The sequence below is a fragment of the Pogona vitticeps genome, chromosome 9 (assembly GCF_051106095.1).
Source record: "Pogona vitticeps strain Pit_001003342236 chromosome 9, PviZW2.1, whole genome shotgun sequence".
NCBI classification, from domain to species: domain Eukaryota; kingdom Metazoa; phylum Chordata; class Lepidosauria; order Squamata; family Agamidae; genus Pogona; species Pogona vitticeps.
In genome coordinates, this window is record NC_135791.1 from 24,898,246 (window position 1) to 24,915,109 (window position 16,864).

The following is a 16,864-nucleotide window of genomic DNA, read 5'->3' on the forward strand; positions in this document are numbered from 1 at the left end:
CTGGGTTGGGTCAGCGCTTCGGAGGGGGGAGACTGCTTGCACCCCTCTTTGAGCCCCCGTTGGGTTGAAGGTGGGATATAAAATGCTATAAAATAAAATAAAAGAAGAGAAATCAAATGTCCTCTGCTCACCTCCTTTCTCACGTGGGATCTTGTGAGGAAGGGAAGGGAGCCTTTATTCCTGAAGCTCTCTGGATTTCTCCAGAAGATGCTGCTTTGGTTGTATCCTGCTTTTGTACTATTTCCTTTTTCGCCATTCTAAAAGGTGTTAAGACTGAACTATAAGAATGCTCATGGTGGAATTTGTGGCCTTGGGCTTTTGCCTCTGGTCCCCCCCACCCCCAGTGACATATGGCTTTTGAGGTTGACTTTGGCCTTCAGGCTGGAAGAGACCCCTCCCTACCCATGCTAGGGCAAGGACTCCCGAATCATTTCATTTCGTTTTTGCTGGGTGCCAGAATGTGACAGGAAAGAATGGCTGGTCATGCAGGAAGGCATGTGTCCCTCCTTTCATGTTAGATCACGGATCCTCCCTCTCTTTCCTCTCCCTTCAGGGTGCGTCACTGGTGGCCATGTCATGCGCCTTTTCCACGGTCACATGGACGAATGCCTCACCATCTCCACCACAGATCAGAACGAAGAGCAGCGCAGGTGAAAAGCAAGAGGAAAAAGGAAGAGAAAGGGGAAATCCTTCCAGAGCTTCCTCGTCCAACAGTGTAGAAACAGGGCGGGGATGAGAGGGGGAACACAGGCAGGCTGCAAAAGACTGAAGCTTCTTGTCCTGACCTTCTTCTCGTCCTCCCTCTCTTTCTTTGCTTTTCTGCAGGGTGGTGAACTACGAAGGGGGAGCTGTCTGTTCCCAAGCTCGCTCGCTCTGGCGTCTGGAGCCCTTACGCATCAGGCATGGACAGCTTCCTCTGCTTCCTCTGCTCAGGAAATGCTTCCCGCCTCACCTTGTCTGTTTGTCTCTCACACTCACACCCCTGCTTGCTACTAAGGTTCTGGAGCCCGTGAACAATGGCCCAGCCAGCTCGCCGTCTTTGGGGCTCCACGGCCGCCCCTCTGTGAACACAGCGTGTGCCTCACAGACCCGGGACTCTTTGCTGGGTCCCCATGCGGCAAATGCCTCACTTGGCCACCACACTGCCTTGTTCTTTCCTCCACCATGTCCCTGTTTGTGTGTGTGTTGGGAGTCCCTGCTCCCTGTCCGACTCAGTCCCCTGGTGGTTGGGCGGTCATGGACTGGGAGCTGTCTGCCTACGTGGAATTTATCCATGTCGAGAGATTTTGGAAAAGAATTTTTTCAATCTTTGAGGGAAGGGGAATGAGACTCTCAACTCAGTCCTAATCCCAGCTCTGCTGGGAATATGCTGCATTTCTCTTAACGAATACCTTTCGACCCCAACAGCTGGAGCGGCAGCCACATGAAATGGGGCCAGCCCTTCCGCGTCCGTCACGTCACCACCGGACGCTACCTGGCTTTGACCGAGGAGAAGGGGCTGGTGGTGGTGGATGCGGAGAAAGCCAACACCAAAGCCACCGCTTTTTGCTTCCGGGTCTCCAAGGTGAGAGGAGTCCCGCTGCCACTTTTCCAGAAGGTGGCTCCACGTTCTCTGAGGCTCGTTATGCAAAAGAACTCTGAATAGCCAAGCAGCAGCTCTTGCCGGGTGGTGAGGAGGGGCGCGGTTTGCAGGCACAGCCGACAGAAATACCCGATTCTTTCCCAGTTTCAGCTTTGTGACAAGCTTCTCCTTATGAGCCTGTTCCCACACTGTTCACCTCTTTCTCTCTCTCGCCCCTGCAGGAAAAGCTGGACGTGGCCCCAAAACGGGACGTGGAGGGGATGGGAGCCCCTGAGATCAAGTATGGCGAGTCTATGTGCTTCGTGCAGCACGTGGATAGCGGCCTCTGGGTGACCTATGCAGCCGCCGACGCCAAGGCATTGCGTCTGGGGCTGCTCAAAAGACGGGTGAGTCTCGGTGAGCTGGGCTGGCTGTTTTGGAGCCAGGTGTGAACCACCTGGGACAGCTCAGTTTTTTAAAAATTGCCCAAATTGCATAATTCCACCTGAGTCAGCTTCCTCTTTCCAGCTCCGTTGTTCCCAAAGGTCCCAACCTTTGGTCCCCAGAGGTTCTCGGACTGCAACTCCTGGAAGTCTTGGCCATTGGCTGTGCTGGCAAGGATTTTTTGGGAGTCCAAGAACCTCAGGGCTGGCCAAGGTCACCTACAACATGCCCTCACTTACTTGTGTGGCCTTGAGCACGTCGCATGGTTCCAGAAACGCCGCCGGGAACAAGGACTGGTTAAAATAATTTCTGAGCCCCTGGCAGGATTGTTGCCCTCAATGGGAATCCACTCTTGTTCTCTACAGGCCATCTTGCATCAGGAGGGACACATGGACGACGCCCTCTCACTCACCCGCTGCCAGCATGAGGAGTCGCAAGCAGCTCGGATGATCTACAGCACATCCGGTCTTTACAACCAGTTTATCAAGTAGGTCTTGAGCAGATTCTACTCCGGGGAGAAAACCTTAGCCACTGGGGAACGGCCTGTTGTATTTCGGGCACTCCCCTGGCTTCCCACCCCCTCCCAGCCATGTTGGATCGACTGTGAAGTTATGGAATGTTCACAGACATTCCAGCAGCGATACTGGAGAAAAGTCATTGTCGACATGTCATGAAGATGCACCGTGGTGCTGATAGGAAGGGAAGAGTCTGTATTGGGGGGGGGGGGCAGGAGAGGGGCAAGTGATTGGCAGTGTTATGTCAGCACTGGCAGTGGACCCATAACCTGTGCCTCCTCCTATTGACCTTGAATGCTGGCCTTGGGCTCCGTGTATTTAAAGTATGGAAAGGTGCGAGTCCAGTTCTGGCCATCTCTTAAATTAAAGAACAGCAGCCAGTGTCCCCATTGTAATCTGTCCTATTCGGGAGCTGTCCAGGGTGCGGATGCAAAACAAGGCTGGCACATTGGACAGCTCTGAAACTACTGTAAACAGAGCGGATTCACAGGATCTCTAGAATTGGCGTGTTGAGCTGCCACTGTGATGAGGGCCAAGACCACCACTTGAGACCCTTACAAACCTCTGGGGAAAAACCAAACCACCCATCCTAGTCAGAACACTAGCTGGACTTAAGGTGCCTGCCTCCCTGGGTCCACTGGGAGGTGTGAACCAGTGACGGTGGAAGGCAAGGCATTTCCTGGGCAATGGGGAGCATGATGTAAATCCAGCCTTTTAATTTCCTGCCACCCAGAGAGAGGAGTGGCTCTGCCGGGTCTCCACTGCTTGGTTCAGCCCTGCTCTTCTCTCTCCACCCTCCAGGGGCCTGGACACCCTCAGCGGGAAAGTGAAGTCGAGCACCCCGGTGACCCTGCCCATCGACGGGATGATTCTTAGCTTGCAGGACCTGATCAACTACTTCCAGCACCCGGAGGAAGAGCTGCAGCACGAGGAGAAGCAGACCAAGCTCCGCTCACTCAAAAACCGGCAAAACCTCTTCCAGGAGGAGGTAAACGATGGGGCCAAAAAACCCAGGAGGGCCTTTTTAGTCTTCCTACTTGCCCTGAGTGCTAGCTCGAGGTTGTTTCTCTTCTGTTCTTTTCTTTCCTTTTCTGTTGGGTCTGTTCTCATTCTGATTGGCTGTGGTTTTACCTTGCCTTTTTTTTTTCATATGCTATTTGCTGATTTTTTAAAATTTATTTATTTGCTTTTTCCATTTTTTTTTTCAGAAATCCTGTATGGGTCTAATGGGATATTTTAACTCCAGGTGGTAAATGGCTCTGCTTTCTTTGGAGGCGGGAGGCCTCCTTCTATTGATTTTACAATAAATAAGTAAATAAGCAAAGTAAACACCACCTGTCGCTCTGCTCTTGTTATTTAACTTTGAGTAAGAGACTGAGGTGGTCACCAGAGTATAAATCTGAAGCAGGCAGGATGCGGGGTAAGGATCTGTTAATCCTTTCTCACCCCACCCCCACCCTTCTGCTTTCAAAAAACCCACCTATTGCTGCATTTCAAAGGTCATGCTTTCTGGGTTGGAGGACGGAGGGGCTGTGATCCCTGAGCATCTTCTGCTGGTTTTTGCAGGGCATGATCACCCTCGTTCTCAACTGCATCGACCGTCTCAATGTCTACAGCACGGCTGCTCACTTTGCTGAATATGCCGGGGAGGAAGCGGCTGAGTCCTGGAAGGAGATTGTCAACTTGCTCTATGAGCTTCTTGGTACGGAGGCCTGGAGCAGGGTTCTAGTCAAACCACCACCGCCACCAGTGTCCAATTTGAGCCACCCAGAAGCTCCTGAAGTGCTCCTATAAGTGAAGGGCGGGTGCTTGTAGAATTAGGGAAGCCAAAAAGTTCAACCCGCTGGGGGTACTGATTTAAAAGTTTTGATTCAGCTTGGCTGTTGGTTCCAACTATATCTTGAGTTTCAAATGAGTGGGTTATGCAGATCCCACGTGGCTTTTAGGACAGCTTAGGGTCATGCCATGGGGGCCTGTAGGTTTGAATCCCCCATGAAATGACCTGTTCACACCTGTCAGTGTCAAGTACCGCTCCTCCTCCTCCTCCTCCTGCTGTCCCGGTAAAGGTGCCAGCAGGTACTTGGGCAAAGCCACACAGGTTCTCCCTCTGTGGAAGAGAGTCCTCCCACTCGCCCCAGAGGTGTCGTTCTGCAAACTCTCTTGCACGGGGTCTACTTCAGTGGAAGGGACTTCGCTTGGTCCCAGTCCTGCTTGCTTCAAGGTCATAAGGCTTTTGTTAGAGCTCTTAGGTCCGTGAAGGTTTTTTGCTTACCCAAAGCATACCCGGCTTGTTGTTCTTAACTTCTTGATTTACTCAGGAGTGTTGTCTGTGCTTGATGCTTCCTCCAGACCCCAAAGACAGAACCTCCTGGCAGGTACCTCCCACTCTGCATGCTCTCCATGTAGGAGAGAGCCAGGCCTGGGTGGAAAAGAAAATCAGCCTTGCTCCCCAGGCTTATTTCTGGCAGAAAAGACAACCAGCTCCAGGCGTGGAGCATCCCCAGCCAGCTCCCTGTAAGGTTGGCCTTTCTGCAAACCACAAAGAAGGGTCCCTGAAGGGGAAAAACATGGGTCACTTTGCCAGCTGGCCTTTTATGCCACCTACAAAGATGACGTCAGTCGCATCATCTTGTGCCGCTCAATAGAGGGCAATAACTGTTCCAGCTTCTGTTTTCTTTGTGCCCTGACAGCCTCCCTGATTCGTGGGAACCGTGCCAACTGTGCCCTTTTCTCCCATAATCTGGACTGGTTAGTCAGCAAGCTGGACCGACTGGAAGCCTCCTCTGGTGAGTAGGTTTTGACTGGCGGTGACTGGTAGATTGCATTTATATGTTAGCTTTATCTTTTAACGTGTTTTGTTGGTTTGGTTTGGTTTTTTGCAACGAGCTCCAGCTGTTGTACGTGGGTGGCTCTTTGCCCTCTCTCCAAAGCAGTCCTGTGCATTGGGTGAGGCTGGGAGAGACAGAATAACCCACGGTCAGCCTGTGACCTTCAGGTGCCCATCAGGAAAATGAACCGGAATTTCCCAAATCCCTGATCATCATTCATTCATGGCATCCCACGGCGTTCTCAGCCATAATGAGGAGTAAAAGTCCTTCCAGAGCTAGTGGCTCCTAGTGCTGTTAGTTCAAGCAATAATTCCCTCCCTAATTGATTTCTTGGGGTGAGAGAAAAAAGAAACGACTGACAAACCACTGAGGAAGTGTGAGAAAGTTACAAATGGGGAAAAAAAAGTTGCATCTGGATGAAAGCTCCCCCTGTCTCTATGGCAGGAAAACCAGATAGGAAGGGGGTCCCATCGGGCAGCTTCCTTGTAATTTTCCTAATGCCAACTGCTGGAATATTTGCAGAAACTGTAAAAAAAAAACTAACCATTAAGCTGCAGAGCTGGAAGGAACTTTATGGATCACTGAGTCCAGCCTTGGCCAAGGAGGTCCAGGGGGGAGCTGAACACATTGGGGCATTTATGGATGCTGTCGGGGAACACACACGAATGTTCTTCGTGACTAGCGTGCTGTGGCCTTGTTTCTTCAGGCATCTTGGAGGTTTTATACTGTGTGCTCATTGAAAGTCCCGAAGTGCTAAACATCATCCAGGAGAACCACATCAAGTCCATCATCTCACTGCTGGACAAACATGGACGCAACCATAAGGTAGGTTAAGATGGGCTTCTCCTCATCGGGTGCTCTCCTCCAAGCAGATTTGCAGCAAACTAGCGTCCCCTGGTAAGAAGCATCCTCTTTACAAGATGTTGGATGCCGAGTGGTGTGTGAGATGAGGAGCATGCAGGGCCCTTCTGAGACAGACACTGAACCCAATGGAATACAAATTTACATGTCCTGCCCTGCTCCCATAAATCTTTAGCTTCACATTAGGCAAGGGTAATGCAAGCTGGGTACTCAGTTTACCAACCTTGGGAAGGATGGAAGGGTGACTGAACCTTGAGCTGGCTACCTGCAATTGAACCCTGGGTCGTGAGCAGAGTTTGGGCTGCAGTACTGCACTTTAACCTCTGCCCCCACAAGGCTCCTCAAGCCTTTTCATTGGAGACTGAAATGGGCTCCTGCTGATGCGCTCTACCTGAACTTAAATCCCTGCACTTGTTCCTTCCCGTCTCGGCAGGTCTTGGATGTCCTCTGTTCTCTGTGTGTCTGCAATGGGGTGGCTGTCCGCTCGAACCAAAACCTGATCACCGAGAACTTGCTCCCAGGGAGGGACTTGCTTTTGCAGACCAAACTTATCAACTACGTCACCAGGTTAGCATTTCTCTGTATTTTTGGCCCATCTGCCTTCTATAACGCATACGCTTTCTGGGAGCAGAGAAAAACAAAGAATATGGATTTGGAAGCATTTGATTGGCTTTCAAAAAAAAAAACACCTCTGCTTTTATTTAGAAAAAAACAGACTTCCCTGCCTTTTTCCCCCTAGTTTCCAAGACATATGGCCCATGTCTGCTAAAATCTCAGGAGCCAGATGGAGAAAGGTTTCCTACTGCATAGAGTGCCCCTCTGTTTGCTCAAAATAGCTGAAGTGTGGTTGCAAATATTGCAGAAAGAATTATGCACATTATACTGGTTTCCTCTTTGTGGCAGAATCCAGATTTCAGAGCATCTGTTTCTGTTTAGCCCAGGTGAACATCATCCACAGGACCTCTGAATAGTAATTATCATGTGCCATCAAGTCAATTCTGAGAGAGAGAGAGAGCAGAATTTACTCATTTAGCCCTCCTTTTTTTTTTTTTTTTTTTTTTTGAACCTCCTCTTCACTCTCCTTCCCTTTCCTCTAATTCTGGTGATGCTTTTCTGTAGTCTAAACAAAAATGTATATAAAAAAGCCAGTTGTCCATGAAAGTAATGTGGAACTGCATTTTATTAAGGGGAAATGGTTGGTGGAAAAGTATGTAGAAACGCATATGGGCTGAAAGGTGCTCCAAAATATATGCAGACTTCCATCTCATCTTTACGTGGTGGAAGCAAGTGCAGGAGAAGCAAACTTAAAGTCCAGAAAAAAGGAAACTGACACCCCTCCCCCTTCGGCCCGCTTTGTCTTCCCGTTTTCAACAGCATGCGCCCCAACATTTTTCTGGGCACCCACGAAGGCTCCACCCAGTACAAGAAGTGGTACTACGAGGTCATTGTGGACTACGTGGAACCGTTTGTGACGGCGCAGGCCACCCATTTGCGCGTCGGCTGGGCCATGGCGGAGGGCTACAACCCCTACCCAGGGGGCGGGGAAGGCTGGGGAGGGAACGGCGTGGGAGACGACCTCTACTCCTTCGGCTTCGACGGGCTGCACCTGTGGTCAGGTAGGGAACCCACGTGCCGTGGTTGATGTAGGCACCAGGGAAGGCATGGCTCGGGGTGCCCGCCAGCTCCTTGGAGAAGCGTGGCCCGGCAATGTGAGGTGGAAGAAGGAAAAACGGGGGGAGGGGGGTTCCAAGAGATGAAAATGGTGGAACTCGGGCTGGCGGGTTCCAGAGCTTTGGGAACGCTTCTTCTTCTTCACAGTCTCTGTGATTCATGCGAATGAATGGGTTGGTTCTGTACCCTTCCTTAGCCATCGGGGGGGGGGGGTCCCTTTCAAGCAGAATGCATGTCAGGAAAGAAGAAGACCCTGCAGGGATCATTTAAAAATAAGGCAAACTCTGCCGCACAGTTGGTTTTGTGTGATTCCTCCAGGTGGCAGATCCCGACCCTTCTTGCTTTATAAGGTGTTTGCTGGAGCTCTTTGGTTTGCATGCCACCCTTGTGGGTGTGTGTGTCTCATCAATCCACATGTCCTGGTTTTGTTCCCCTCACCTCTTGCCTCCTCTTTCTTCGGCGTAGGCCGCGTGGCTCGGCCTGTGGCCTCCCCCGGGCAACACATCCTGGGGGCGGACGATGTCGTGAGCTGCTGCCTTGATCTGAGCGTCCCCAGCATCTCTTTCCGCATCAATGGCTTCCCCGTCCAGGGCATGTTTGAGAACTTCAACCTGGATGGCCTCTTCTTCCCTGTGGTCAGCTTCTCTGCGGGTGTCAAGTAAGTCCAATCCAGTCAGCATAAAAAAGAACACAGGCTTCTTGGGGATTAAGGCCCATGGAAATCAGCACAGCTGGTCTTTGAGTAGATAACCATTGGGTGGTACTGTTAGGGCCCATAGCAGTATCCTTCTGTCTGTTTATGATGCATGCTCTCTGTCTGCGCATGGACATGTTGGGCCAGTGAGGCTCACACAGCTTACACTCTAGCTTTTGTTGTTGTTGTTGTTGTTTATATCCTGCATTTCTTCCAACAAGGGACCCAAAGTGGCTCATAACATTAATATTTACACAATGAAAAATACAATAAGTTAAATATTAAAAGACAAATTAAACAGTCTATGGATTAAAATAAAATTAAAAGATTAAAACATTTTATGGGTATGCTTCGTTTTATGAGCCCGGTTTATACGACTGATCCTTTGGTTAGTGTTACAATTTTTTTTTTCTGAAATTAAAACATGAGGAACAAAGTGCTTACGTGAGTTGATATAGCATTGCTGTAGCACCCTCTTTTTTTAAATTAAAGACCCAGTTTGCACTCAGAGCTCAAACAAATAGTCATGATCACCTTAGAAATGGTTAAACATTTTTGGTTCTTTTAGCACTTCATGAGGGAATAATGGTTAGCGGGATGAATCTGAAATGCCCATTAAATTAACAATTTAATTGTTTTGATTTTGATTAACAATGTCCGGGACGTTTTTGGTAACAGCAAGCAAGTATTTATTAATATTTCTAGTCTGCTTTTCCAACCAAGGACCTTCAGAGCAGCTTACGGCTTCCAAAGTTAAGAGTCTGTGGGGTTTTGGTTTTTCCCCCTGCATGTAGACCAGCACTGAACTTTCCCTTTCCTCCTCCTATCCAGGGTGCGATTCCTCTTAGGGGGACGTCATGGAGATTTCAAGTTCCTGCCGCCACCAGGGTACGCCCCGTGCTACGAGGCCCTCTTGCCGCGGGACAAGATGCGTGTGGAGCCCATCAAGGAGTACAAGCACGACTTCAATGGGTTCCGGAATCTCCTTGGCCCCACGCAGTCTCTGTCGCACACTGCCTTTACCCCGTACCCAGTAGACACCATTCAGGTGAGGTGGCTCAGTGACCTTCATCTTGACCCCACGAGCGTGTTCGTGAGATCAGCTGGTGCTCATGCAGGAGAAGACCACCTGGGTGGTTTGCTCTCAGGCTCTGGAAGTCCTTCCTCGGGGAAGCTGGGCAAAACCCAGTTTCTGCTGCCTTTCTGTAAAATGGCATAAATAATAACTATATTCAGCCAGGCCTCAGTCTGCTGGTTTTTAACTTCTCCCAGCTTTTTTCGCTGGCAAAAAAAAGCGCCATTGGTTCATGGTAGCAATCAGACAGCATGCTTGCCAAGATTGGTTGATGGATTGATTGATTTAAACTTTTCCGTGTATAAGACTATACTTTTGTCTAAAATCTTTAGAATAAAAATTGAGGGTCGTCTTGTACACGGAAGTAAGCTGAGGAGAGAACAAAAACAAGTGGAAGGGAAAGCAGCGATCAAAGCAGTCCTGCAGGGCTTTGATCCCTTTCCCCCTGCACTTGTTAAACCCCACTTAGATTTCTTACTTTTGGTTAGAAAAGTGGGGAGCGCGCGTCTTATACACGGGAAAATACAGTAATTTTTTAAAAAGCTGACGTTTCTGTTCTTTCCAGATTGTATTGCCCCCACATCTGGAACGGATCCGGGAGAAACTAGCAGAAAATATCCATGAACTTTGGGCTTTGACACGCATTGAACAAGGGTGGACCTATGGACCTGTAAGTGGTTGTTGCCCTTGTGATGTGACGTTGGAGCCCCCGAATCCTGCCCCTGCAGGAACCCTTGAAATGCACGTTGTGCCTCTGTGCCTTTTCAGATCCGGGATGACAACAAACGCCTGCACCCGTGTTTGCTGGATTTCCACAGCCTTCCCGAACCGGAACGCAACTACAACCTCCAGATGTCAGGAGAGACACTCAAGTGAGTTGACCGTGAGGAACAGTCCTTCCACTTTCACCTTGGCTAGAGGGGAGACGGGTGTCACGGATGTGACTCGTTGGACACAGATGATTCAGCCCTCCTTCTGCCCCCTTGTAGGACTTTACTTGCTCTGGGCTGCCATGTGGGGATGGCCGACGAGAAGGCTGAAGAGAACCTCAAGAAAACAAAGCTTCCCAAAACGTAGGTGGTCTGCAAGCAGTGTCGATGGGAGGGGATCACTCCAGCCAAAGTTCTGAACTGATTCTCTTTAGAAGGCTTTGAAAACTGAGCGGAGGGAGGGCTGTGAGTTGACCCACCCACACCCCTCTTCTGAAGTCCCACTTCCTCTTTGGCAGGTATATGATGTCCAATGGCTATAAACCGGCGCCCTTGGATCTCAACCACATCAAGCTGACACCAGCCCAGAATACTTTGGTGGACAAGCTGGCTGAGAACGGGCACAATGTCTGGGCGAGAGATCGCGTCCAACAGGGCTGGACCTACAGTGCTGTTCAGGTGTGGGATTCTCAAGGGGTTTACACCTGAACTGATGGTGATATTTAGTGGGGTTCTTCTTCAGGGAAGAGGCCAGAAGATGGTGGCAAAAATTCTGTGGGACAAGCAGGAGACCGGCTTGTGAGACTAGGAAGCTACAAGGGCAGGATCTTGTGGCTTAAGGCAGAAAAAGATCATGTGCCTTGTCCTTCTCCGTTGTCTAGTCAGGTCCATTGTGCTTTGCCCTCCATTTGAGTAGCTTGCTTGGCATCCATTCTCTCTCCTCCTCTTTGACCCATTTTAGGACATCAAAAACAAACGGAACCCCCGCCTGGTTCCCTACAGCCTGCTAGACGAACGGACCAAGAAAACAAACCGGGATAGCTTGCGTGAGGCGGTGCGCACCCTCATTGGCTACGGCTACAATATCGAGCCGCCGGATCAGGAAACTAGTAAGCGGCCTTATTTTCAGGGTTTGCCCTTCCAGCCAGTTCACTGGAAGAGGAAAGAGGAGTGAGGCGGATAAAAATGAAACACATCGCAAGAACCTTTCCGGTCTGCCGAGTCCCTTTTCTGGATGTCTTGTTTTGAAAAGTCCCTCAAGATGTCTAGTGACAAGGAAAAGGGCCAGTCGGCCCTTATCCTTGTTTAGAGGATCCAAGCCTCTAAACAAGCCTTGTTTAGAAGGGATGAGCTTACGCCCCACCTTTCAGGCTTAAAAGGCAGGGACCTCGTGGGCTCCCAGAGGCCTCTGGTGGGGCCACAGTGAGAGACAGGAAGCTGGATTAGAGGGGCCCTTGGCCTGATCCAGCACAGGGCTCTTCTGAGGTTCTCAAGTTCTTTCTCCCTAATGTAACAGGAAAAACATTCAGAATCGCATCGCCCACAGGCCCAAAAATTTAAATGTCTTCCACATATTTACAGTACTCCAATGTATTGCTGTCTCTTGGCATTGTACAGTTCATCTGCCCATGTCAGTGCTCTCTCTCTCTCTCTGGAAGAGAGGGAACAGAATGGGGTGCCAGAGTTTGGGGCACTCCCTAAGTACAAAGGAACTACTTTTTCACCCACATACATTTTCCTGCCTTCCTCAGCTGGTCAAGACGCGACCAAAACTCGGTCGGAGAAAGTCCGCATCTTCCGAGCCGAACAGTTCTATGCGGTGAAGTCAGGCAAATGGTACTTTGAGTTCGAGGCGGTTACCACGGGGGAGATGCGTGTGGGCTGGGCGCGGCCCAACGTGCGGCCGGACGTGGATTTGGGAGCTGACGAACTTTCCTACGTTTTCAATGGACATCGGGTGAGTCAGAGAGAACTGTCTGTATTCTCTTGGGTGGGATGGACTGTCATTGAGTCAAGCCATTCATCTGTTTGTCCCTATCCCTTAGCAGTGGAATTCGTATCCGCTGATTCACTTATCCACGGTCTGAAAATATTAAAAGAATAATCCCCAAGGTGTATATATGTACTGCTCACTAGAGGGAGCCAGAGACCCATGTTATGTGTAGCATTCACTATTACAATGACGTTCATTATTATCCATGTTTTTCAACATCCGTGGGGATGCTTGGAACCAATTCCCCATGGATACTGGGGGGACTCTGTCTCACAATAGGGGGTCCCCAGGGTTTCAAGCAGCATCCTTTCCAGCCCCTGCCTACATATTTGATGTATTCTTTGGTGGCCCCATCCAAGCACTAGCCAGGTCCAGCCAGGCCTCGCTTCTCAAATCAGACGAGATGAATCGTGTTCGGGGTTTTACAGATGATCTGAATTTCTACCACTATGGCCTGGATCAGGCTCTCTTCATCTCACTAAGCCTTTTTTTCCTGCTCCCCTTTCTCTTTCCCTGCCGTTTAGGGCCAGCGCTGGCACATCGGGAGTGAGCCTTTTGGACGCCCGTGGCAGCCGGGTGACGTGGTGGGCTGCATGATAGACCTTAACGAAAACAACATCATGTTCACCCTCAATGGGGAGATGCTGATGAGCGATTCAGGGTCGGACGTGGCCTTCAAAGAAATTGAAATTGGGGACGGTAAGCATCAGTTGATGGTGTTTTTCCCCTTGTTGGTTGGGCCCGTGAAGATGAGAGTTGAATGGGAGATTCGCAAGATGGGAATAATTGGGTTGTTTTTTTAAAGCTGTGTTTGCTTTTTAATCATGTTGTGAGTCACCTTGGGTTCAGATATTGGGGGAAAGTCTCTAAAATTAAAATTTAAAATTTTTAAATTTAAAACTATAAAATTGTAATTCAAAAATTAAAAAAAATAATTCAAATTTTTAAAATTTGAAAATTTGAAAAACTGAAAATATAAATAAGGAAAAGAGGTGAAGGAAACTAGGAGGCTCAGCTTCTCTTCCTTCTCCCCATTGCTGGCAGGCTTTATCCCCGTCTGCAGCCTGGGTTTGTCACAGGTTGGGCGCCTCAACCTGGGTCAAGATGTCAGCAGCCTCCGGTATTTTACCATCTGCGGCCTGCAGGAAGGCTTTGAGCCGTTTGCCATCAACATGAAGCGGGACATCACCATGTGGTTCAGCAAGAGCCTGCCGCAGTTTTCCCCTGTGCCAACGGAGCACCCTCATTACGAGGTGAGCGCAGGAGACAAGGATAGGCGCAAAAGAATGAAGAAGGGGCCCCTGTTTTCCTGGTTAAGAGTTGTTGAGTGGGCTCAAATAAAATGGCAGAGAATCGCTTTGAGGCTCAGTAATAACGTCAGTTGCAAATAAAAGTCTAAAACAGTGTTTTAGAGCAAAAAACAACAACACGCCTTTTTCAGGTGAGAAGGGGGCCATTTTGGAATGGCTAGGAAATTCAGAAAGGAATTTGATGCTTATGCAGAAGATACCAGAAGGAGAGAAAGGTGGGCTTCTGCAGGAAATGAGAAGGGGCCAAGCCATGAAAAACACACGAGGGTGTGGTTTCCAAGGAGACTGTGAGAGTGGAGAAGGGATCTGAGTTTTGAAAAGTAAGGGGACGAACATTGCTCTGGAGCCACAGAGAGAAATGGGTGGCATCTGCGGTCCAGAGAGAGATCTTTGACTGAGAACAGGCAGATTCTGCTTGAAAAATATAAGGAGTGAGGGCTTGTATGAGAGGTGAGACACTGGGCCAGAGCTATAAGAAGGATGCTCAGCGTTTAACATGTGGAGATGAGAAACAGCCTAAAGGAAGACACCCGTGAGGAGATGAAACCTTGCTGCTGTTCAGGGTTGTGGTTTTCAAAGTTTACGCATTCTGAGAGAGTGCTTCTAATATAAGTATCTGCTGGCCTGTTGGGAAGAAAGATCCGTCCTGGTGAGCAAGTGGTCTTTCAGGGATGTGGGATCTTTTAATCTAGATCAGCGTCCAAGAAACACCAGAATCCCCCAGAACAAGGGTTGGAAAGCCCCCAACGAAGGAGCCAAGCCTTTAGCCCTCTCTCTTGCTCCGTGCTTCCTTCCCTTGCAGGTGTCTCGGATCGACGGCACGGTAGACAACCCTCCGTGCCTGAAGTTGACCCACAAGACGTTTGGCTCTCAAAACGCAGTGGTGGAGCTGCTCTTCCTGCGCCTGAGCATGCCTGTGGAGTTCCACGAGAAGTTCAAGGTTGTGGCCGGCACCACCCCGCTCACCCACGCCCTCACCATCCCCGAGGACGAGGTCAAAGATGTCGATCTGGATTCGGAGTTTGAGCAGCTGAAGAAAAGCGCCAGCCGCAAGGAGGCGGAAGAGGCCGAGAAGGAGAAGCAGGGCCCCGCTCCTCCGGCCACACCCAAGGAGCCTCCCAAGGAGACCCCCAAGGCGGAGAACGAAAAAGATGCCTCCACGGAGAAAAGCAAGACCAAACGCGGGTGAGGGCGCCACCAGATCAGGAGGGGAGAGCAGCTGCCTTGCCCCCAGGTGTTTTTGGACTACAATTCCCAGAAGCCTTCAGCACTAGCTCTGCTGGCCAGGATTTCTGGGAGTTGTAGTCCAAAACATCTGGTTCCCCCCCCCCCCGAAGCTAGAACCACTGATATGGGGGGATGTTTTACTGGCTATTGTCTGGAAAGCAATGTGGACCCACCTGCTGAAAATGGGAAGCAACTGTAGAATGATGATATTCAAAACAGACTGTGAGGAAGATCATGTCAGACAGTGTTTTTTTAGAGTCAAAAGAAATATGAAGCCACTGCCTGAGAAGCAGCCATTGCTCCTTGGCTATTCCCCTCTTTTGGGAAAAAAAGCTTCAATGTATGTGCCCCCTCCCAAACCTGCCCTCTACCCCTTTAAACAAACTCCTGGCCTCAAATACGTCAGAAGACGCTGTCCTGTTGGTGGCCCTTAGTCTGTGGAGTCAGTCAATAGGGCACCATCTTGTCGTCCATTTCAGGAAGCAAAAGGTGTTGGAACAGGCCATAAAGCCAGTCCCTATGAGTGTAGAAGCACTCATTTTCCAAGGAAGTAGGGAGAGCTTCCAAGGGAGAGCTACGATTTTCGAGGGAACGCCACCTGCACTTTTCTGATCTTTTCATTCCCAACATTTTCTAGCTTCCTGTTCAAAGCCAAGAAGGCGACCACCTTTATTACGCCCACTCCTGTAGTCCCTACAATGCCCCGGCTGGAAGAGGAGGTGGTTCCGGATGACCGAGATGACCCAGAGATCATCATGAACACCACAACGGTAATAGAAGAACCTTGGTTATTTGGAGGGCTTGCCTTTAGGAAGGGTTCTGCTTCCACAGAAGAAAGTGGAGGGCCTTTTTAATGACATTCAAACTAGGTAATTCCAAATCTTGTAATTTTCTGTCATAGCTTGAACTATCAAATGCTTTAAGCCCTCCCGTTACCTTCTCTCTCCTTCCCAAATTCAGAAGAGAGGAAGAGACTGGAAGCAGTTTTCCTAGTTGAAAATGAGTGCCGCTTGTATTTACATCCAACCACAGAACTGCAATAAACCACTGTTTGTAAACAGTTTGTAAACAGTAGTTTATTGGAACAAGCTAGGATTAGAAATTATAGTTTAATTGTAGCTTGTTTCAGTAAGCCAGGTTAAGGAACCTTGGGCCATGGGAATGAATGGTTTTTTCCAGATAACCAAGCCCCCTTCTCCATGACTCAATCATTGGGTGCTTTCCCTGGCTTTATACAACTTTCTTCTAGAAGTCTAGGCCTCTCCTGAGGCTTAGTGGTTAGAACATGATTCTAAATTATATTGTTCCAGTTGGCCCTTCCCTTTTGCCCTGGGATCTGCTACACATCGCAATTTGGTCCCCCCATGATGTCTTTGAAATAGAATTCAGGCTGATAGCAGTTCCTCACCCTTGCAAGAAACCATGGTTTAAATTAACCACAGTTTGTCCACATTTGACATAACCAGAAACCACACACTTAGTTTAAATTCAGATGTTTGGGAAGAGGCTTCCATCCTAACCCCTTTCTTCCCTTCCCTTCCTCTCAGTATTACTACTCAGTCCGGATCTTTGCGGGGCAGGAGCCCACCTGTGTTTGGATAGGCTGGGTCACCCCGGACTACCACCAGCACGACATGAATTTTGATCTCACCAAAGTGCGCAGCGTCACGGTCACCATGGGCGACGACAAGGGGAACATCCATGACAGGTGAGACTGAGCCCAGCGCGTGCTGTGCGTTGAGGGTCTCTTGGGATGCCATCCCCGAGGCCAGACTGGAGGCAGGGAAGAACTGAAACTCCACAAACGGTGGAGGCCACTGAGATGTAGTTCCTAGAAGTCCCCATGCTGCTGAACCCAGGACTCTCATCATCTCCAACCATGACCTATTCTGCCTGTGGTTGATGAGATCTACAGTCCAACCACACTGTAGTTTCCTGCTCTGTTTGTTTGTTTGTTTGTTTGTTTGTTTGTTTG

At 49.5% G+C, this 16,864-nt stretch overlaps 1 protein-coding gene across 15 annotated transcripts in view; it reads left to right on the forward strand.

Moving 5' to 3' along the window:
• RYR1 (ryanodine receptor 1) overlaps nt 1-16,864 on the forward strand; it is a 120,050-nt gene that overhangs the window by 34,265 nt on the left and 68,921 nt on the right. For all 15 annotated transcript variants that reach the window (XM_078380001.1, XM_072980040.2, XM_072980045.2 and 12 more), the window contains 24 exons: nt 554-650; nt 826-900; nt 1,408-1,564; nt 1,804-1,968; nt 2,371-2,492; nt 3,322-3,508; nt 4,087-4,222; nt 5,211-5,306; nt 6,055-6,173; nt 6,643-6,776; nt 7,584-7,825; nt 8,346-8,538; nt 9,406-9,622; nt 10,215-10,319; nt 10,418-10,521; nt 10,639-10,722; nt 10,878-11,037; nt 11,321-11,468; nt 12,111-12,316; nt 12,877-13,051; nt 13,397-13,605; nt 14,465-14,847; nt 15,527-15,659; nt 16,437-16,597. In XM_078380001.1, the coding sequence (XP_078236127.1) occupies nt 554-650; nt 826-900; nt 1,408-1,564; nt 1,804-1,968; nt 2,371-2,492; nt 3,322-3,508; nt 4,087-4,222; nt 5,211-5,306; nt 6,055-6,173; nt 6,643-6,776; nt 7,584-7,825; nt 8,346-8,538; nt 9,406-9,622; nt 10,215-10,319; nt 10,418-10,521; nt 10,639-10,722; nt 10,878-11,037; nt 11,321-11,468; nt 12,111-12,316; nt 12,877-13,051; nt 13,397-13,605; nt 14,465-14,847; nt 15,527-15,659; nt 16,437-16,597 (3,808 nt within the window). The remainder of the gene's footprint in view (nt 1-553; nt 651-825; nt 901-1,407; nt 1,565-1,803; nt 1,969-2,370; nt 2,493-3,321; nt 3,509-4,086; nt 4,223-5,210; nt 5,307-6,054; nt 6,174-6,642; nt 6,777-7,583; nt 7,826-8,345; nt 8,539-9,405; nt 9,623-10,214; nt 10,320-10,417; nt 10,522-10,638; nt 10,723-10,877; nt 11,038-11,320; nt 11,469-12,110; nt 12,317-12,876; nt 13,052-13,396; nt 13,606-14,464; nt 14,848-15,526; nt 15,660-16,436; nt 16,598-16,864) is intronic.